At 32.7% G+C, this 22,563-nt stretch overlaps 1 protein-coding gene across 9 annotated transcripts in view; it reads left to right on the forward strand.

Annotated features, from left to right (window-relative positions):
- LOC145333978 (uncharacterized) overlaps window positions 1-22,563 on the forward strand; it is a 227,647-nt gene that overhangs the window by 184,834 nt on the left and 20,250 nt on the right. For all 9 annotated transcript variants that reach the window (XR_013884660.1, XR_013884661.1, XR_013884662.1 and 6 more), the window contains exons 2-15: window positions 7,241-7,303; window positions 7,851-7,926; window positions 9,543-9,689; window positions 10,764-10,860; window positions 13,021-13,096; window positions 14,736-14,823; window positions 16,101-16,204; window positions 17,585-17,647; window positions 18,358-18,393; window positions 19,222-19,246; window positions 19,681-19,753; window positions 20,351-20,438; window positions 21,001-21,092; window positions 21,955-22,081. Coding sequence is in view for 6 of the 9 variants with exons in the window: in XM_080179243.1 (XP_080035369.1) it covers window positions 7,272-7,303; window positions 7,851-7,926; window positions 9,543-9,689; window positions 10,764-10,860; window positions 13,021-13,096; window positions 14,736-14,823; window positions 16,101-16,204; window positions 17,585-17,647; window positions 18,358-18,393; window positions 19,222-19,246; window positions 19,681-19,753; window positions 20,351-20,438; window positions 21,001-21,092; window positions 21,955-22,081 (1,124 nt within the window). In the remaining 3 variants the exon portion in view is untranslated. The remainder of the gene's footprint in view (window positions 1-7,240; window positions 7,304-7,850; window positions 7,927-9,542; window positions 9,690-10,763; window positions 10,861-13,020; window positions 13,097-14,735; window positions 14,824-16,100; window positions 16,205-17,584; window positions 17,648-18,357; window positions 18,394-19,221; window positions 19,247-19,680; window positions 19,754-20,350; window positions 20,439-21,000; window positions 21,093-21,954; window positions 22,082-22,563) is intronic.

Below are 22,563 nucleotides of genomic sequence, written 5' to 3' on the forward strand. Positions count from 1 at the left end.
CCCGAGTCCTGGGGAAGGGGTCTGCCGACCCCCTCCCTATGCCTAAAATTAATGATTGATTCTGACAGCCTTATTATGGTTAAGCTGTATTGTTAATTCCCCCCACCCTTTCCAGGGATGGGGGATCATTATTGCCCAAACTGACTATTGTATATGTATTATATTGCTTTTATTTATGATTATTTATTCCTATCTGTGTAGCTATTGTTTGTTGTATATAACTTTAGTAATCCTTAGACCTTCAATAAAGGAACAACTGAATAGATCCTGTTTATTATTTAGTGATTGCTAGAGAAGCGTAGCTTCTCTATAGTCTAGGTGTCCACGTCTGTTCACACTGCCGTAGTCATTTGAACTCTGGTGTCTGCCATTTATCCTCGGCGGATACCACACATTATCCAAGTAATAATATATCTATTTATAGCTTTACAGAAATAGAGAGACAGTAAAGTTTCACAATAAATATGTTTAAAAATAATCATTTAAGAAACAAACGATCAAATTTATGAATTTTAATACTTGTATGATAGATTAATAAAAATAATGTTAGTCATAATTAAAGTATTAAATCAGATTTTATAAAATAATTTCATACAGTTAACTTGTTAAGTAATCATAGATTTATCAGGTATTATTAACTAACACATTTTGAAGATTTGTCGAAAATTTCATATAGGTTAGGTCAATTAGATGTTAGAAGAACCCCGTATGGTTTGACTTGGGCCATTCGCAGAGATCTAGAAATATTTTTGTTTAAATATAGTTGCAAGAAAGGTTGAGGTCGAATGTTAACAAATATTTTTGGGTAAATGAATCTATTTTTTATAAACTTTTCCCAATATTCGCGACCTTAGCCGGGGGATGAGAAACGATGGACAGTAATAAAATGCCGCTTTTCGAAGTCGTACGTGGTCATACGCTGTGTAAGAAGGGTTAAGCAAATTTCAGATCTTAGTTTTCGCGATTTGAGAAAAATTCTTTTTATCTCTTTATTATCATAGCAATAAGATAATCTTGAAAGCATCGCTTTTATTTTATAGAGAAAATAAGTAAATCAAATATCGCAAACTGAAATCTAAAAATGCGTCACCCTTCCCAATACAACGTATGACCGCGAAAGACTTCAAAAACGGTATTTTATTCCTGTCCATCGAATGAGAAACTATACAGAATTTCAAGGATACGCGGAAATAGAACACGAACACAGAATATTCTAGAATAGACTGGAGAAGTTGCAATTTGATTTAAATTCAAACATAGAAGAAAAAACATAGTAGCCAACAGAAAGGATCTATCTTGGCTAGTTAATGCATAATATTGGCTTTTGAGATATTTTTTCACCCAGACGTCACAAGGCGCGACTAATTAATTTAAATGTGTTAGTATTCCTGGAGCTGTTCTGGTCATAGAGCCTAAAATAAGCTACCTGACTTTTCATCTAGTTATATTAATCTAAGAATGTTAGGGATAATTTAGGGAAAGTGAAAGAAAGATCTAGTAATTTTTAACACATTATATTATGTAGGTTTACCTATAATATATGCTCAAAATTTGTATATCTAACTACATATAGATTGTTATACCTAACTATCCTATAAATTAATTAAGTCAGAAAAACTATTGAATGATTGAGAGAGAAAGAGAGTTATAGAATCCATATATATATATATTCTATAATACAAAGTAGAACGATGTCTGTCTGTCTGTCTGTTTGTAACATAGGATCTCGCTAACCGCTCAACCGATCTGGTTCTCCTTAACAGGGTAGCTTCTCATAGGTCCCGGGAAGGTTTATAACTATTTTGGGGGAGGGTACCACCACCCTCCCAAGAGAAATATCCCCCTCCAAAACATTTTTTTTTTACTTTTTCTTTTAAAATTGGGTTATCCAATTCAATTCCCCCCTCCTCAAGTGCCCCTAGAGGCCTCTCGGGGGCGTAACCGCTAGTATATATATATATATATAGAGAGAGAGAGATAGATAGATATAGAGAAAAACTAGAATGAATAAAATAATAAATCTATTGCAAAATAACCATAATTTTAGACTAGCTGGGCTATTGAAAAGGAGATCAGATTGACAGATAATATGCTGGAGCAGGGAAGGGGAGAAAAAATGCAGTGAAAGGGAAAAAAAATAATTCTCTGTTAAACATAAAATTAATGTATTTAACTTTTTGTCGACATTATAATATACATGACATGCTGCGTTTTTTTAAGTCAGAGAACGATGCCGGACCGCAGCCGCCTGGCACAATTCCGGTCACCTTAGACGTACAGTCTCTATACACAAATATACCAATTCAAGGTATAGAGACTTTCCGCTACTTTTTGAACCAGAGACAAGATAAATCTGTACCAACATCGTTCCTGATTATACTTCTTACATTTGTCCTTACGTGTAATATTTTAGTATTTAATAATACTTTCTACCTACAGACTATAGGCACCGCGATGGGCTCAAGAGTCGCCCCGACGTTCGCGTGTCTATTTATGGCTGGTGTAGAGCAATTGGCTCTAAAAAGATGGAAAGGCCTACAACCCCGACATTTTCGCAGATATATTGACGATATATTTTTCTTATGGAATGGTAGTGAAAATGAGCTTTTAAAATTTATTAAACATTTAAATGATTTCCATCCATATCTTAAGTTTACAGCCAGTTATGATTTCACCAAGAAAACCGTTGTTTTTTTGGATACAGTTATTTCTGTGACAAAGGATAACTATATCAAAACTGACCTTTATGAGAAACCGGGGCGAAAATGCAACTATCTTTCGCCCTTATCCTGTCACCCCTCACACATTACAGAAAATATACCTTACTCATTAGCATTAAGGCTAAAACGTATTTGCAGTGAAAATTTAGATTTTTTAAACAAATTAGATTGTTTGAAAATAAAGCTTTTATCACGTGGTTATAAAGTTAATTATATAACAAAAGCTTTTGATAAAGTGAAAATTATTGATAGAAATGTTGCTTTACAAAAAGTTGCTAAGCAATCTGAAATAAAACGCCCAGTTTTATCTTTACAATATGACCCCCGTTTACCCTCTATTTCAAATATAATTTTTAGATTTTGGAAAGTTATGGTAAAAAATCCTAGACTAAAAAGAAATTTGTCCCCACCCACCGATGATTACTTGGACTAGGCCAAAAAATCTCAGAGAATATTTAATTCGAGCCAAACTTCCTGTTTTAAATGATCGAAAATTAGAGAGAAAAAAGATTGGTTTTAAACATTGTAATAGAAATTGTAATCTTTGTAAACATTCACCCAGATTTGCAAATTATTTAACATCATCAACAACAAATGAAAAATTTCCTATTCTCTCTAGTATGAATTGTTTATCTTCTAATGTAATTTATTGTATAACATGTGTTAAACAATCTGGCAATTGTAGACTAAAACCACAGTACATTGGCAAAACAAAAAATCGTATTTGTGATAGATTTAATGCCCATAACAGTTCCATTAAACCAAATTCAACCAAAGCTGTAGGTATTCATTTTTCTTCTAATGGACACCAGCCCAATGATTTTCAAATGGTGCCATTCAAGTGCAGAGTAATGACCCTTGGATTTTGTTATCTAGAGAAAAATATTATATTCGTAAATTTGACCCTGTATTAAATATTAGAATGTAAAATGCAGTTGCAATGTTTTTAAAAAAATGGAAATAACAACCACACCACAATCCCCTCTTGCTACGCCCATTTAAAATCTTCAACCCTTTCTTTCAGCTGTTTTTTTGTTTGTTTTGAAATGGTCTGCTGTTAGACCATAAATAGATATGTAGCGGGAATGTAAATATGTTTAAAATGTCAAAAAAGTTTATAGGTATGTGTTTTTATTAATATGAATTATGAAAATTTAATTTTAACAGCATTTCTAATTACATAACCTTTTATAAAGATGCGATGCATCTCTACAATTCTTCAAATCAAAAAGAAACGTTAAATATCTTATTCAGATTCTTCAAAAATAGACTTTTTGTATGTATTATTTACTGATTTGTGTTTTTTCCTTTACAGGACGATTGAGAATGATAACCTTAGTTATTGAAATATATATATGGCCTGTACAAAGATGTTAGTTTAATAAAGTAGTCTTGGGTTGAGATGGATCAATAGCTTTTAAAATTATAATATACATAATAGTTATTTATTGTATCATATTATAAACAGCTTTTCGCGGATAGTAAATTAAAAACTGTATGTTTAATACCTGTTTTGTCTTCCCCGAGGGCCTCAAATTCTATGATGACAAAACTGGTGTTAATTTTATGATTATTATTTTATTCTTTGTAGAAAACATTCTGTAATACTATACTTTACATGATTTTTCAGTTTTGCTGAAAACTGATTCTAATCCAGCGAATATTAGGCACCTACTTACAGTTAAACTTTTTTCCAATAATTTGAAGTTGTCGATTTAATGACAGGGAGAAAGTCTAACGCGGATACTTTCAGGATATTTTAGTTTGTGTGTGAGGAAGGGGGGCAAATTTTAAATGAATATTAGGCCGGTTAACTCAATGAGTCTCAGTGTGTGTATCTGTGAGTGGGTTTGTGTGTGTGTGAAGTAAGGTCGGGAAAAAGGGAAACGAGAATTCCTGAAATTAAATGGAAAGTCTACAATTTTTTTCTTCAAAACTTATAATCTTAATATTCAAAGATTTTCAATGCTACTCTTGCCGCCCCCCCCCCCCCCCCCCTCCTTGTTTTGAAATAAATTGCTAAATTTATTCATTAATTTAGGTCAGGTTAGGATGGGTTATACAGAGTTTATAAAATCCCGTCAGGGTAAAGGCACCCCGCAGAGGCTAGGCAAAGGAATAAAACATAGGGTGGGGAGCACTTTGTGTATTTCTGTTGGGCCCTATCACTTCTAAACCCTTACCTAACCTAACCCAACCTGAAACAAGGTTATTATAGAACTAGTCAACATACATACACACATCCAATTACTTTAATGAGAAGGATTTCTTTTTAAGCAGAGGGGAAACCCCAGAAAAAAAGGCAGATAATTGTAGAAAAGGGAAGTTCAAGAATAAATTCAGGGGAATGAAGAAAATACATTGGGGGGTGGGTTGATTTTCTGTGAGGGGGGGCGGTAAAAGTGTCACACACTTATACATACAAATCCCATAGAAAAAAAACATAAATAGATGATAAGACAGGTGTCTAAAATTTCCTTTGAATTTAAGCTTAGATTGGTTGGTACAGCAACAAAGTCATTATGGCAAACATATATTTGTTTATTTTTGGGAGGTTATTAGCAGATATCTAAAAATATTAAACTAGAAGTAAATGAAATAATGTAAAATTTTAGATTCTATTGACAATTAATTTATTTGGTGTTAATTTTTTTCCTAAATTAATTTTGCATAAAACTTTACTTTTCTTAATTTAGGTTGTTAGTCTATTCTATTTTTTTTTATGGAACACTAACACACACACATACACATACACTCATACAAACACATACACATACACACACTTAAACACACACACATACATGCTTGTGTCCTTAATTTTGGCAAAGCTATCGGTCAGCTGAGCCTAAGAGTAATAGAGAGAGAGATAGAGAGAGAGAGATAGAGATAGAGATAGATAGAGAGAGAGAGAGAGAGAGAGAGAGAGAGAGAGAGAGAGAGAGAGAGAGAGAGAGAGAGAGAGAGAGAGAGAGAGAGAGAGAGAGAGAGAGAGAGAGAGAGAGAGAGAGAGAGAGAGAGAGAGAGAGAGAGAGAGAGAGAGAGAGAGTGAGAGTGAGAGTGAGAAAGAGAGAGAGAGAGAGAGAATATGTAGGATATTTTGAGAAACAGTTTGAAATAGATTTGTTACTTTTATGTGTTTGTGATTTGTGATCTTATAACAAAAGTTAACAAAAGTTTTTTTAAAAGTTATATTATATCTCTAGTAATGCAGCAATAACAAGCCAAAGTTCAATAATGACAAAAATAGAACAGTTTTAAGCTGTATACACAGTAACAAGAAATATAACATCCATAAGCAGCAAAGCACTAAAATTAATCATGGGTAGGCTAAAAAACTTTCAGTTTTTTAAAAATACCCATGTAAGCGGTTTGCACAGCCTTAAAGTCAGATGTCTTGGCAAACTGTAAAAAAAGACGATTTTGACTAAAATGGAAAAAAAATTCGCGGATTTTCTCAAAAAGGGCCCAAAATAACTTTTATCTTTACCTTTTCCAGTACGTCAAGACATCTGACTTTAAGGTTGTGAAAACCGCTTAAATGGTTATTTTCAAATTTTTTAGCCTACCCGTGGGAAGGACAAACAGACAAAATGAATTATAGAGATGTGTTCAGTTGATAAATATGCAATAATTTATAGAAATCACGAAATCTTTATGCAGAAAAAGTAATAAAAAATATTCATAATTTCTTTTTATGCATAACCGACAAACTGACGAACAAAATAAATTATACACTTAATAATCATTAATACAGGAATCGTCACCAAAAAATTCAGCCGCCTATCTTTAAAAACAGATTAGAAAACTTCAATTCCTCTATGGTGTTACGGACGGTCTAACTAACTGACAGACAAAATGGATTGTAGAGTAGCTTAACTACTAAAAAAGAGATTTTTTGTATATACATATTATAAGAAATATATCTAGCAATTATAGTCAATAAATCCTCCCCGCAAATATTATTTTGCATTTATTTCTCATGTTGGTATTACCTTATTTAAAGCGAAGCTTTTCTATAATTAGAGTCGGTCCGTCCGAACGTCCGTACGTAACGGATAGCTCTTTTCGTTAATATTTTCATGTTAGAATTGTCCTATCGATTTCAAACTTTGCATGATGATTCCTATAGCACGAGTTAGGTACGAGTTAGAAAGCGAAGCAACTCTATAATCGTTACCAGAATGTCCGTCCATCTATTTTAGACATGTTGATCTTTAACTTCTTAACAAGAAATTTTTATGTGAAAAAATTATCCGATTGGTCTGATTTTTGGAATACTGATTTCTAGGACAACAAAGTACAATGTTATCAGCAGAGCATCTCTATAATCAAGTCCTAAAAATGTAAATATGTACATAAAAATCATACTGTATTTATTTTTTTTCTCGAAATTATAATTCTGATTATTCAGTTCTGACACTCTACAAGTGTTTATGTTCGTTTGTCTTAGCGTTTCAGTGCTTTTATGGATGTTGTCATCCTTGTTCCTGCAGTATTATTCTTAACATCTGATAAATTTCAGCTCAATGACAGTTTAAAATTAATTACAAAATGGTGACGACAATGGAAGAAGCAGAGAAAAGGTATTTTTTAACTGTTTGTTGCTGGATTTTAAAAATTTAGGAACATACTTAAAAATTCTTTGTGCTTTCCCAGAAATCCCACCCTTTTTAGTAACTTTACAAAGTGTCTCAAAAATTAGCTATGTGACGCCATAAAACTGAGGGAGATGAGAGGAGAAGTGGAAAAGAAAACCCCTAAAAATTCGCTCATTTTTGTGAAGTCACATGGCTGATTTTTTAGACACTTTTTAGAGTTACCCCTTTTTATTTTGCTTTCAGGGTTGTTTCCCTAGATCTAACCACCTAGGGGCCTATACCAGCGGTGCCCTAGCTTTGCAGGGCTCTCCACCACCAAATAGAACTTAAAGTAATAAACAAACAAATGGAAAACTAAACCCCCATCCTACTTTCATTTTAATGGAAAATAACGAGGGGGGGGGGGTTCATTGCTCAACAGGCACCTTGATGGAAGCCGTCAAACTCTTTGAAATCAGATGAGACTGACAGCAGCAATGAAGAAAAAAATTATTGCTGCACTACTTATAAATCTAATGATCCTTGTATTTAGAATAGCTGAGATTGGAGCCTTCTCAGCTCCGCTGCAACAAATATTACAGTTCTTGTTGAACGATGCCAAAACTATGAGGAAGAGTTCTTTTTAAATTTTTGGCTGTTTCCCTTGAACAGCTCAGTAAAGCAAAGAGAAAATTTTAAAATAAGGGGGAGGGATGTTTTTGATGATATTTTTGTGTTACTTTAATCGAGGTCAGGTTAGGTTATAATGGGTACAGGGCCGGGTAGTCCTGCAGGATTGGGTATCCCGTAGAGGTTAAGAATGAAGAATAAAATCACCAATTCTATATGATATAATCATTTATTTGCTTTTTTATTTGGATTTTAAGAACCGTTGGATTCGAAGTATCTCTATAATCAGGTTTTAAAATGTTAGTATGTCCATATTAAGCATCTTTAATTAAGTAATTTTAGGATAATTGTATAATAGAGAATAACAATATATTTCTTTGTGTTTATTTGCAGATACCCTTTTTATGGATGTAATTTATAAAAATATTGTTACTTTTTTTGTTATTGTTGTGCTACTTATTACTCGACACTATGTAATAACTGATTGATATTAATTACATTAGATATTTTATGTGATAAATAGAAATGTAGGAAGCTTGCCAATTATTTTGCAGCTTATATTGAATGCAAAAATAAGTTAGCAAAAGTAAACAGTAAACATGCTTTAGATAGGAAACTCTACAATTAGTGTATATTAGAATATTCTTCAAAGTGAGACTTTTCCACATTTAGGTTTGAATTTAGGCATTTTATAAATATCCCACTGACAATTTATACAGTATGATTCCTTTAAAAGTTAGGTGCAATCAAGAAAGTGTACCATCACAGTAATCACTACCCTAGAAAGTCCGTATGTCCGTTTTTAAATGATGATGTTTTCTCCTTTTTTACAGCACTTTTTTAGAACACAGTAATAGTGTCTGACTGATTATGACGTAACAAAAAAAATTAGCCAATGAGAGGCCACTATAAATTTTACCATTGGTCAATAACGGCCTTTCATTGGCTAATTTTTTTTTGTTACGTCATAATCAGTCATACACTATTACTGTGTTCACTTTTTTATATGTTTATCCTATATACTTTAATATTTAAATAATGATTACTAGGACGATTCTACATAATATCATAGGAAAGGCTCTTATTTCCAGAATGACTTAAAAACCGATTAATATCCACTGGTTAAGAACCGGTTATGAGCCACACAAAATAAGAATTATCCATAGATTGCTGCCTATAATACGATGCAATAATCTAAAACAAAACAAAAAATCAAACAAAATAGTTTCTCTTTACAGACGTCATACAATTTGCTTGAAAAAGTTATATTTTCATCCTTTTAGCATGTTTACAATTTATAAATTTAAATTGTACATAATGCAAATGATATTGTGTCAAATTAAAAGTAGTCCGTGGGCGTGATATTTTATATTTTTCCTTTTGAACAGGGAAAAGGAAATGTGATTCTGACAAACAGATCTAAAGGAAAATTTCCCCACAACCTTCTTTCCCTTTTCTTCCCCCCTTCTTACCCACTTCCCTTTCAGCTACACCAAAAAAACATGTTTTACTCCAACTTTACTCCAACAAAATATTTAATTTTCGGCAATTTCAAATGGATTTAATAGCATCCCCTGCGAATTTAAAGCTACGATTTAAAAAAGAACCTGAACACAGAAATGAGATGAAACTCGGACTGGAAGGACAGAAGGCTGACCTAATTACAGCCACCAAGAACCTGGAGGCTGCTATGACCACTGGTAATGATAAACTCAGGGAAATTATCCAGAAAGAAAATCAACAACGGAAACAAGATATGATGGTAAGAAGGATAGATAGATAGATAGATGGATAGTTTTATGGATAGATTGATTAATGGATAGAAAAATTGATGGATAGAACATGTATAGTTAGATAGATGGATTTATAGTTAGATAGATGGATTTATAGTTAGATAGATGGATGGTCAGACAGTATATAGATAGATGGATAAAAAAGGATGGATAGACAGATGTATGAAAAGCTGGATATATGGAAGGATTGATTAATATATGGATGGATGGATGGAAGGATAGATAGATAGATGGATAGCTTGATGGATAGATAGATGGATAGTTTAATGGATAAATAGATGGATAGCTTGATGGATAGCTTGATGTTTAGATAGATGGATAGCTTGATGGATAGATCGATGGATAGTTTGATGGATAGATAGATGGATAGTTTGATCGATAGATAGATGGATGGATAGATGGATGTATAGATGGATAGATGGATAGATAGATGGATGGATAGATAGATAGATGGATGGATAGATATATGGATTGATAGATATATTGATGAATAGAAAAATGGATGGACAGACTGATGGATAGATGGATGAATGGATAGATGGATAGTTTGATGGATAGATAGATGGATAGCTTGATGGATAGATAGATGGATAGCTTGATGGATAAATAGATGGATAGTTTGATGGATAAATACATGGATGGATACATGGATGGATAAATGGATGGATAGATAGATAGATAGATAGATGGATGGATGGATAGATGAATGGATAGATGGATGAATAGATGGATGGATAGATGGATGGATAGATGGATGGATAGATAGATGGATAGATGGATGGATAGATGGATGGATAGATGGATGGATAGATGGATGGATAGATAGATGGATAGATGGATGGATAGATGGATGGATAGATGGATGGATAGATGGATGGATAGATGGATGGATAGATGGATGGATAGATGGATGGATAGATGGATGGATAGATGGATGGATAGATTGATGGATAGATGGATGGATGTATGTATTGATATATGGATGGATAGATGGATAGATGGATAGGTACCAAAATATAAAAATATAAATCTGTTATTTTTAGGATATTGAAGCGTTTGTGAAGAAAGAGAGCGCAGAGAGAAGAAAAGGGATGAATGACGTCATGGAAAAATTAAAATCAGAAGAAGAAAAGAGAGCAGGTCATTATTAAATGCAATTGTCCTAGCACTGATATTGGATCAAAAACTACCTATAAATATATTTTTAGAACATTTTTAGGTCATGTTAGTTAGGTAAGGAGGGTCCCGCATTTATGGAAAAGCAAAGGGGTTAGGAGCAATATTCGTTAGAAAGATAAAAAATTTGGAGGGGGGGGGAGGGTACAGTTTTTTATGCTCCATATTTAGTTTGAGGAATTCAACCAATTAGTTATTAGTTCCTTCAATGCTTTTGTTTTCATTTTAGCAGCAAAGCAACAAATTTTTCATAGTTTTCATTATAAGACCACTGAATAGATGTATGGAATGTCCGACAGACTTGTCCAACATAGAGTAGCTGTGCCACTAAAAAAAATGTGGACATAAAACAAATAAATGCAGCGTAACCTTGACTGTTAAAGTAGTTAGTATTCAATATCACATATTATCATAATTTACAATCCTCATAATATAGTAAAAGGATGTTTGTCTGTCTGTCTGTCTGTTTGTCTGTACCGAAGGATCTCGCTAACCGCTGAACCGATCGGGTTCTTCTTAACAGGGTAGCTTCTCATAGGTCTCGGAAGGTTTATAACTATTTTGGGGGAGGGTACCAACACCCTCTCAAGAGAAATCGCCCCTAGAAAAAATTACCGCCCCCCCCCCAAAAAAAAAAAAATAAAAATCCTCTCCCCCCAAAATTTTTTTTACTTTTTCTTTTAAGCTATTTTTCGATCTCCTTCTCCCCACCCTAACCATTAAGACCCTAGATGCTAATCTGAAAGTAAATAAGAGGAGAATTCTTGATGAAAGTTCACAAAAAGGGAGGCGAAGTTTGCATTGCCAAATCAATATGCGGTTCATGTTATACATTTGCGGAATGGATGGCTCACCTTTTAAAGTATACAAAAATAATTTGGGGAAAAAAAGTAGATCAATTTTCATGCTAAGCTTTTGAAAAGACAGTTTGTTATTTGTTTCATAAACATTCACTAGTAATGTTTTAGTATCTTAGCACCTCTGTAGTCTACCCGTCTATCAGATCTAGACCGCCATATTGGTTTATCTTTTGGCGGATTTTTGGTCAAAATTTGAAAAATATTTTTTAAAAAGTTAAACAAGCCTTTTAAGAATTTGATTTTAAATACAGCTCCGAATCCGATTCATAACAGCTGGAATAAAACCGGTTTTTGTATCATACGTTTTTTTTCCCCAGGAAAAAAACTGAATTAGGGAAAAAAAACAGGTTTTAATCCTAAAATTTTGATATCTACTGAAAACTATCTATAAAAAAAGATCCTTTATCAAAAAATTAATTGTTGCTCTACTTATGGACATATAGTCTTAGTTTTTTGTTTGTTTTTTCCTGAAAAGGTAAAAACAATTCAACATCAATTTAAATTTTTTAGTTGTTTTTAAAATGGATTTAAATGATGAATGTTTGAAAAATGATGCTTCATTCAAAATTATAACAGTCCAATTTTTTTAAGTAGTGAGGTTTTTTTTGGTATTACTTCTCCTCCAACCCTGTGAATACAGAGCCCTAGATGCTAGAGCCGATAGATACTTATAGGACAATACCTCAAGACATTAGGCCGAACAGATATTCGAACGTCTTGCAATGCCCTAGTTAAAGATTTTAGAATATATTCTGTTCTCTGGGCCCAACCTCCCACTTATAAAACAAATTCCTTAGATACTAGGGTCTAAGCCAATATTGTTTGAAAATAGATAAATTGTGAGCTTATATTGTACAAAAATTATTAACAAAGACTATTTTGTCTTCATTTTTACAAATTTTGTTAAAAGTGGGCTTTTTAACAAAATTTGTTTCTAAAATTATAGTAAGATATGATAATGTATAAAAATGAAAGGAACAGTATGTCCAGAATATCTTGGTAATTGGAATTTGAAATTAAAAAAAAAACTATTATAGGGGATGGTACCTCTATTCAGCAGCTGCGCCCTCAGCATCTAGGGGCTCTACCTTCGAAGGGATCGAAAAAAAATTGCTTGAAACCGCCCTAAGTCTTAAAATTAAAATTAAAACCACCCAGTGCCGGGCTCTTTGAAATTATGAACTGAAGCTCAAGTGGTTAGCAAGATCTTAATGGACAAACAAACAAACAAAATTTCTCTTTTCTTAATTGATTCTTATTTTAGATGAGGCTAAAGCATTAGCGTTGAAGTTGGAGAAAGAAAAGAAAGACCTGCAGGATTATCTAGAAAAGGACGCCAGGTACTTCTTAAAGGGACTGTGAACGTAAATTTTTCTCATCTTAATATCAAATATTAACATTATCTCATTCATAATATCTCACAGATAGAGCAAAACGCGCTTTTGTTTGCTTAAAAAACGGCTTTTTCCGACGATTTTTATAAGGTACGGGGAAAGGAAGAAATTTTCCGTATTATATAAAATGTGCATTAAATTGCTTTTTTCTCCCATTATAGCTAAAATTAAACTTTTTCACATAGTTCTAGATTTTTCCTAACAGTTAAGCTGACTTTTAACATAATCCTTGCTTTAATCCAATGTATAGTTACTTAGAAATTGATAAAATAAGCAATATTTTTTTATTGAAAACCAAATACAATAACAAAGCCAGAAACAGGTTTTTTATTAGTATCCAATTAACTTTAAATGGCCCATCTCTCGCCCACCTTTAATTACAAATTTGTAAATAATAAAGACGCAATATTTCTCTATAAACAGTCTGATAAAAGTGTAAACTAATTCTCCAAAGTGGGTTATTTATTGTTCAACACAATAAAAAATGATATTATTATTTTATATAACCTATGAGATTCAACCCTTTGTAGACAGTAAGGTATTTTTTTGTCAATAATATGAATTTAAAATATGTCTTTATTACCTAATTACTACGTTATAAAAAAACGAATTGGCAATTTTATAGCATAAAATAAATCCTTAACAGTAAGTAAATTGTTTCAACTATATATGACAAGTTAAATATCCCTACAAACATTATAAGAAACAAAAACGTTCAGATTTTCCCTGTTTTTTCCTTTTTCCCTCTCAAAATACCATAAAATCAAGGCATTATTTCTGGATATTTTTGTGAATAGGACATTTTTGGTTGATCAGTGTAGTGAAATGTGCTTAGTAAATGTTAAGATTTGATAATCAGATGAGAAATTTTTACGTTCACACTCCCTTTAATACAGCGGTTTCAGGACAAACCCAGGAGTGACAAACGTTGGAGTTGACACATGCTGGAGTGTATAAAATACTAAGTTAATTAAGTATTTCTACACAGGTTAGGATAAGGATATAAATAAATAATAAGCCTCCAGCTGGGGTTAGGCTTTTAAAGAATCTCTAATAGTTAGGGTTAGGTTAAGTGCCCACTCCGACGTTTATCACTCCTGTGTTTGTTCTAGGCACAGCAGCATATGGGAGGGGAAGGGGGATGTGTGCTAAAGATCTCTAAAACGGTTTAAAACTTTGTTTTGATATCGTTCTACTTTGTGTTATAGACCAGTGCATCGCCTCTACACTGGAGATTCCAATTATCCAAGTTATCCCGATTTACGTCATATTTCCTTATAATATGACGTCAATCGTAATAGTTTGGCCAAACATTGTAACATTGGTTTCCTTTTGTAGTAGACACTTTACCAGCTTCGGAAATGTTGACTAATCTAGGGAATAAATGTTTAAGTATAGATGTATAGCCCAGACAACTACCTGGTCCAAGTGGTGGAAATATTATTCGTCTGCTAGAAAATTACTTTGTGCTCTTTTGTAGCGACTTTTCTGTGTTTATAATTGAAAGTCGGAAGAGGGTCCCCACACTGCACTGTGGGTAGAGTTACATATAGCCCCTCCTCTATTCTTTTACCTGAATGTTTAGGGAAACTAAAGCAAGATTGGCAGAAGAGAATACTAAGCTGCAAGCTAAGCTTGACAAGGAGGCTTCAGATCTTAAAAAGAAATTACAGGTAAAAGTTTAATCGGCACTTTTACACAAAGTACCCTTTAAGCATTGATACCCCCCCCCCCTTTCTCTTAATTTTGAGATAGATTTAAAATACTAGAAGGGGATATGACCCCACTTAATATGTGCCCAAATTTACCGCACTGGCTATGGTTTTATCAGCCTCAAAGTGCTACATATTTTTGAAATTCATAAATCATCTAAATCATCTAAGAACAGCATCGTATTATAGATAGCTTTCCACAGATATTAAAATGAAAAAGTTATAAGATTTAAACCAGTTTTGTTGGTTTTGAGAGCATTAAGACCCGGGATAACAAAGTTGTTATTAATATGATTTTTTTATTTATTATACGTAGAAAATTGTATATAATACTGTACAATGAATGATTTTTCAGTATGGAGTAGAACCGGTTCTAATCCGGCGGGTATGAACTGTTTCAGAGACATACTAGAAACAAATTTAATGTTCGAGATTTGACCTTAACAAAGCATTTGACTAGTTCCTTTTTCAAAAACGTGATTTCTAGATTTGTGATTTTTTGTTGAAGATTAGAGTAAAAAAGGGTTAGATAATTGTATCTCCCCGAATTGTGCAACCTTTCTATTGGGTCATTGAAAATCAACCAATGGTGTCGCTTATATTAACACAGCAAAATAGCAGAAAATAATTTAGAAGCAGACGAAAGAGGTCTTTGAAAAAAGAAGGGAGTTATCTGTATATACATCTGTACTATAGATCTGTTTATTGAAGGGCCAAGGCATTCCCCAATTATGAATCTTTTTTTTTAAATTCATTTCAAAATCCGAAACGTGTGACGGATAAGGGTCATTAATTTTTCAATTTGCTATCAACAAAAGAAATGATTTTCAATATTTTCAACGAAAAACTTTTCGGCCATTATCAGAAGCGCATCTTTTCTTACATTAAGTTATGTCAGTCCGGCCGTCAAAGTTTCAATCAGTAAATCTAGGTTGCACATAATCAGAAATCTCTTATTTTTTGTTTAGTTTTCGAACAATAATATAATAACTTTATCTTTTTATCTATCTTTTTATCTATCTATCTCTAACAAGGACGCAGATGAAGAGAAAGGGGAAGAGATGAAAATAATGCAACAGAAACTATCTATCTATTTAACTATCTATCCACCTATCTATCTATCTATCTATCTCTAACAAGGACGCAGATGAAGAGAAAGGGGAAGAGATGAAAATAATGCAACAGAAACTATCTATCTATTTAACTATCTATCCACCTATCTATCTATCTGTAACAAGGACGCTGATGAAGAGAAGGGGGAAGAGATGAAAATAATGCAACAGAAACTTGATCTGGAGAGAAAGCTGCTCAATGAAAAGATGGAGAGAGAAAAACAAGAACTTGCAGGAAATTATACAATACACAGATATAAAAAAGTTTACTTGTAAAATAAAAGCATTCTTTGAAATATGTTTTGGTTTATTACATGGTTAATACAATGTTAACTAATTTATTAATTCAAAACACCTCTAATGCACATGCAAAATACTTTGAAATTATTTTGTGAAACGCCATAAAATAGGCAATTTCCTTGAATTCCAAATGAACCGAAAATAACCTTTTTTTTAGAATTTGTTAAGTTAAGTTATAAAAGAGCATTGTATAGGGCGATAGTCGTTGAAGGGGGGGGGGGGGGGCTGGCGTTTTTTCCCATTTAAACCTAAGCTTTTATTTACCCCCTTAAAAATGTAATAAAAATTCATTAGATTACTCAAACCTTTGATTCTCCTTTTACACCTTCCCCCCAAAAAGATTTGACGTTTTGGACAGGCAGTCCCTGCAAAAGCTACATAATTAAAATTTGTAATTAGGCGGAGGGGATTCGTTGATCCATAAATCCCAAATAGGTAGGAATGAAAGTTCCTGAAAATCCACTAATTATTATATTTATGGGTATAGAATATTCGTGAATATTATGAGAGATGAAAATTTAGGGTAATAATATGGAATAGAAATAGAAGAATAGAAGCATATTCTGAACCCTTTTTTCGTCAAATCTAAGAAGGAACATTTCTAGCAGACAAAAGTATTGTTTACTTTCGACTCAAGCTGATGTGGATTCTTAAGAAATTATAGATTCGCTACTTGATAGTGAGGCAAAATTATTTTTGTGAAAAATCATCCAAAAGCACATTAAAAATCTACAAAAATTAAACAAAATCATATGTTAATAACCCTTTTAAGATTTTATTTAATTTTTGTAAATTTTTTTATTCGATTTTGGAGGATTTTTCACAAAAATAATTTTGTCTTACCAGCGAGTAGCCAGCCTAACTTTTTTTTAAAGAATCCACCTCGTTACTAAGCTTTCAAATTTAAACGAAATTTTTGGGCAATTAATTCCGATTCCGCAAAGCTTTCTTCTAAGAAAATATACTGTTTACAGCTGACTTTTAACTTTATGTATGAAATGAAAAAAACATGCATTCGTAACAAGATGTGTACAAAATTTCAACCAATGAAATTAAATGTATGTACCGATGCGATTCTCCTATTGGCTCAATTAGACATTCACTCTCTTTCTTAGTACCTTTATTTAATATGGACAACATTTATTGGTCCAGTTTGTTAATCCAATAAAAGGGGATTATATGGGGAAAAGGGGTGGGGGGAGAAAGGTTACTTTAGCCTGCTACAAGTTTAACTTTATTAGAGTACTTGGTAATCTGCTTGGTAATCTGGTGTAAAATTTAAGCAATAATAAATCTATTATTGTATTATCTGCAGAGGAAATGGAGAGAGCTGAACAGGAAAGAAAGAGAGATGCTGAAAAACTTAAAAACAGGTAAAAACCTGCAAGTACAGAATAAATACCAGAGAGGAAGCGGACATTTGGCTGTTTATTACACCAGCACTCAATTTTAAAATAACGTTCTATTATTAGTTGTCTTGGCAACTTTGGGGACTTTTATTGGTTGGTCATTGAGTTGAGTGTCTAAACGTTTCAGTCACTTATTGTAATCTACAGAAGGGGTAATTTTATGTATTATTATAGGGTATGTATATCAATTAATCAGCTATTGTTTGAAAATGTCTGAATTCCAATAAATAGGAACAAGATGTAAGGCCAATCAGACTACATTATTGGTTAGGATGTGTACACATTTTGTTACGAAACAGTTTTTACCGCTCCAAGGCATCATTTATGACTAAATGCAAACAAAAATATTCGTCTGCTAGAAATTCCCGTTTGAGTTGGATGATTATTATATTTGATTTTTATTTTTAATCTACCGTAATTATTAATTTCATTTTGAAAGAGTTATACCTCACCTGACCTGACACGTAGGATTATTGAACTAAAATGGATAAATAAAGGGATGGAGTTGGTTTTTACGTCAATTTACTAAGCTCAGATATTTAATCATGTAATGTTATTCATTTAATTATAAAGCCCAAAGCCAGTTAATATAAAATATTGAATCAGGCTAAAAAGTTTTAAGTTGCAATACTTAAAACAAATAATATGTTTTTTACTATATTTTTTTTTGTCAGGATGGAAGAAGAGGCAAAGCAGACACAAAGCGGAATAGGAAATGATCTTTATATTATTTAGATATGCATTTATTGGATATAATTGTCCTTGCTTCTTTCAACTTTGTCTGTCCATCAGTACGTCTGTAATTCTTTGTAAGGGATATTTGTATTCATAGATGAAACACAAGTAACTATTTTTTCGTTTCTTATATTTTTTAATTTCTCATTTGCTATTGAAGATAGATTGATGATTTTTTTTGTAAATGTTCTCTTTTTCAAAGAGCATCTAGTATACAAATTTCTTTGCAAGCCAGTCCATTGATAATCATGTAACAAAAGACATATAAACAATTTTGATGAAGGTTGCGTGATTAATGTCTCTCTTTTTTTCTTTTTTTTATGACCACAAAACATTTGCTTGATTCACTTTGTCTTTTTGTCAATCCATGTTTATTTTCTGTACTTGCTACATGGATGTTTTATCCTTGTTTCAATTTATAACCCGAAAAATGCGCATTGCAAAAAAAAGTAAAAGTATGCAAAGTTAGGAATTTAGTACACGATCTTTCAGTGTTTCTTTAAAAACAACAACGATTTCGATTTGAAGTAGCAAATCTATAAGTAACAGGAACTGTTTCTGTCTGTCTTTATCAAAGGATCTGCTTAACCGATGTGGTTTTCTTTTACAGTTAAGGTCCTGGGAAGGTTTATAGCTACTTTTTGGATCACCCCCCCCCCCCAAAAAAAAAGGGATTTTTTAACTTGAAAAAAATGAATCCATCAACAAAATTGAAAGTGGGGGTCGACTTCTCCCCCACTATAGATTTAGAGTTATTCTTTGTTATTTTGTATGTTCTTTTGATGGATAAAGATCATTCATTCAGTGACAATGTTTGAACGTCTTAAGGTGAGTGATTAATTTTTAAGATTGGATAGATAGTAAATAAATAGGTCAGTTAGTCGGTAATGAACGTTATTCTATTACAAGTTGAATGTATCTCTGATTCTGTTCTAGGCTTTTAGTTATTATTTTGTTAAGAAGATTTTTGCAAGAATTTAGCAAATTGTTAAAAATATAGTTTTACCACTAGAGGCTACAACCCAGTGACGATTTTCCTTCCCCAAAATACCTGTAAACCTTCCCAGACACTAGGTCATACCAGATGCTACACTGTAAAGGAGAACCATATCACCGGTCAGCGTTATCCATCGGTGCACACATACAGACATAGATATCCTGTTATTATTATATGAAAATTAAAGATTAATTTCCTAAATTATTGATAGGTTTTTGTTATTGCTACACTGCATACTCAATTAAAAAAATTATAAACATTTTAGGGAGAAAATGAAAACAGGAAAACTGAAATCCATGGACTTAAAGATATTCTGGTCAGAGAAAACGAAAAAATGGGTAAGATTCTTAGGGAGGGGGGATGGGGGGGTTATGGTGCCTTAGAGAATTAACCTATTCAAAACTCAGAGAGAAAGAGATTAGATTGAAATTTCAATTACACTGGTACACAAAGTTTTATAACAACGTCGGCTCAAAAACTTTGGGTAAAAATTTTGATTTAGTGGTTCCAAACTACTAATATCCAAACTTCTACAGAAGGGGTAATCTACATTGTGGATGTGTATTAATTCATTGTTCATTGCCAAAAACAGGAAAAAATCTTAAACAGTAAATCTGAAATTTAGGAAATTATCCGTGATCTAATGGGATAAGACAATGAACGATAAACTGATGTATACCCCTAATGATAATAAACAAATATACCTCTTCTGTAGGTTAAAATAATAGCTGAAAGTATGAACACTGAATTATAAATTAAATAAGACTTCATTTCTTTTATAATAATATTATTTTTGTTCCTGTTATTGACAGAAATATGGCACTTGTATAAAAATAAGGATGACAACATCCATAAAAGCGAAGCTCTGAAAAGGTATGACACCTATATAGTGTCAGAACTTAATAATTCTTAATAATTAATCTTGTTTTTACTAGTTCGAGATCAAATGGCCCTTGGACAACGCTTGGAGAATGGATTTGAAGAATTGAACGGCAAAATTGACCATGGTCTGGACGAGTGCAGGTAATTACTCTGCTGCTATTTGAGAAAGACGGCTTGTTTTTCTTTTATTTTATTTAAAAGGTACTCTAGGATGTGTTTTTCTTTGCTACTATTTTAGGAAAATAAATATAGGATATAATACGTGGATATATTTACGAGGGAAAATTTGTCGTCAATTTAGCTTGTTAATATCGACTTCATTTATTGGTCAATTCTTTCATCCAAAAGAAGCGAAGGTATGGAGTAAGGGGGTGTATAGGAGTATCGTCATTTTAGCCAGCTGCGAGCATCACTTTATCAGAGTACTTAAAAATTTGGTGCAACATCCAATTAATAATATATCCAATGTTTTAGGAACATATCTATAGTGTAGATGTATATACAGACAACTACCTCCCTTCCTTTTTTAAAGATCTCTTTCGTCTGCTTCTAAATTATTTTCTGGTACTTGGCTGTGTTCATATAAGCCATACCATTGGTTGATTTTCAATGACCCAATAGAAAGTTTGCACAAGGCGGTTGCGATGGGGAGATACAGTTATTTAACCCTTTCTACCTCTAGTGTTTTACTCTAATGTTTTAGGAAAGAGATAAAGAATAAGAGTGACGGTATCTACGAAGCAATGAAGATGGATAAGAAAGAAGTTAGGGATAAAATTGATAATGAATATGGAGGTGAGATGAGTTATTAACGGGGAGGGAGTGGACATTTGGCTCTTTATTACACTAGTCCCCAAAGTTTTATAATAACATTTTCTTATTTGAGGGTTCGTTAAGTTGAGCGTCCAAACAATTCATCCACTAATTGTAATCCACATCTTTCCATGGATAGTAAGTTAAAAACACATAAGATTATTTTCAGTTTTGTTAGCCGCCAGGGGCCAAAAGCTCAGGCTAACAAAACTGATTTTAATTTTATGCTTCTTATTTTAATATTTCTTGAAAAAATGTCTGTAATACGACGCTATACATGATTTCTTAGTATGGCTGAGAACCGGTACTAATCCAGTGTATATTATATTAAAGAGATATTTCAGTAGAAATCTTGAATAACTTGCCTTTTACTAATGTTACATATAGAAAGACCGACTTTTAGAATAATACAATAGCTTCACTAAGCAGCGTGTCAATATTCTCCAAAATATATCTTAAAACCTGCCCTAATACTAATCCAAAATGTGTAGATCTAAATAAGAAAATTTATATGGAAACAAACGAGAAGACAGATAGTACGGTCTTGAATACATACAGTGTTGTTTAAACAGATCAATAGTATAGATGTATGTAGGCAAACTACCTCCCTTCAATTTTCAAAGACCTCTTTCGTCTGCTTCTAAGTGATTTTCTGCTACTTGACTGTGTTAATATAAGCGACACCATTGGTTGATTTTGAATAGGAAGGTTGCACAAGACGGTTGCGATGGGGAGATACAGTTATTTAACCCTTTCTCCCTCTAGTCTTTTACTCTAATGTTGTTTACATACCTCCGAAAAACATAGCTTAAAACCTGTTCTAATACAAATCGAAAATGTGTAGATCTAAAGAAGAAGATTGAGATGGAGACGAACGAGATGAGAGACAAGATGCAGATGGACAAGAAGGCCGTCAACGTCAGGCTAGAGGAGATGGAGGACGAGAGACAAAAGGAGGCAAAGTTAATCAGGTACCAGATAGATAGTTGGGTAGACGGATGAATAGATAGTTGGATAAATAGATAAATATATAGTTGGTATATACATATATAGTTAGTTGGGTAGATAGATAGATAGATAGTTGGGTAGATAGATAGATAGATAGTTGGGTAGATAGATAGATAGATAGTTGGGTAGATAAATAGATAAATAGTTGGGTGGATAGAAATATAGATAGATAGATAGTTGGGTAGATGAATATATAGTTAGTTGGCTAGATGAATAGATATATCATTGGGTAGATGGATAGATAGATAGTTGGGTAGATGAATATATAGTTAGTTGGGTAGATGGATAGATATATAGTTGGGTAGATCAATATATAGTTAGTTGAGTAGATGGATAGATATATAGTTGGGTAGATCAATATATAGTTAGTTGGGTAGATGGATAGATATATAGTTGGGTAGATCAATATATAGTTAGTTGGGTAGATGGATAGATATATAGTTAG

Source organism: Acartia tonsa, chromosome 12 (genome assembly GCF_053477335.1).
Source record: "Acartia tonsa isolate MP-2025a chromosome 12, ASM5347733v1, whole genome shotgun sequence".
In the NCBI taxonomy this organism is placed as follows: domain Eukaryota; kingdom Metazoa; phylum Arthropoda; class Copepoda; order Calanoida; family Acartiidae; genus Acartia; species Acartia tonsa.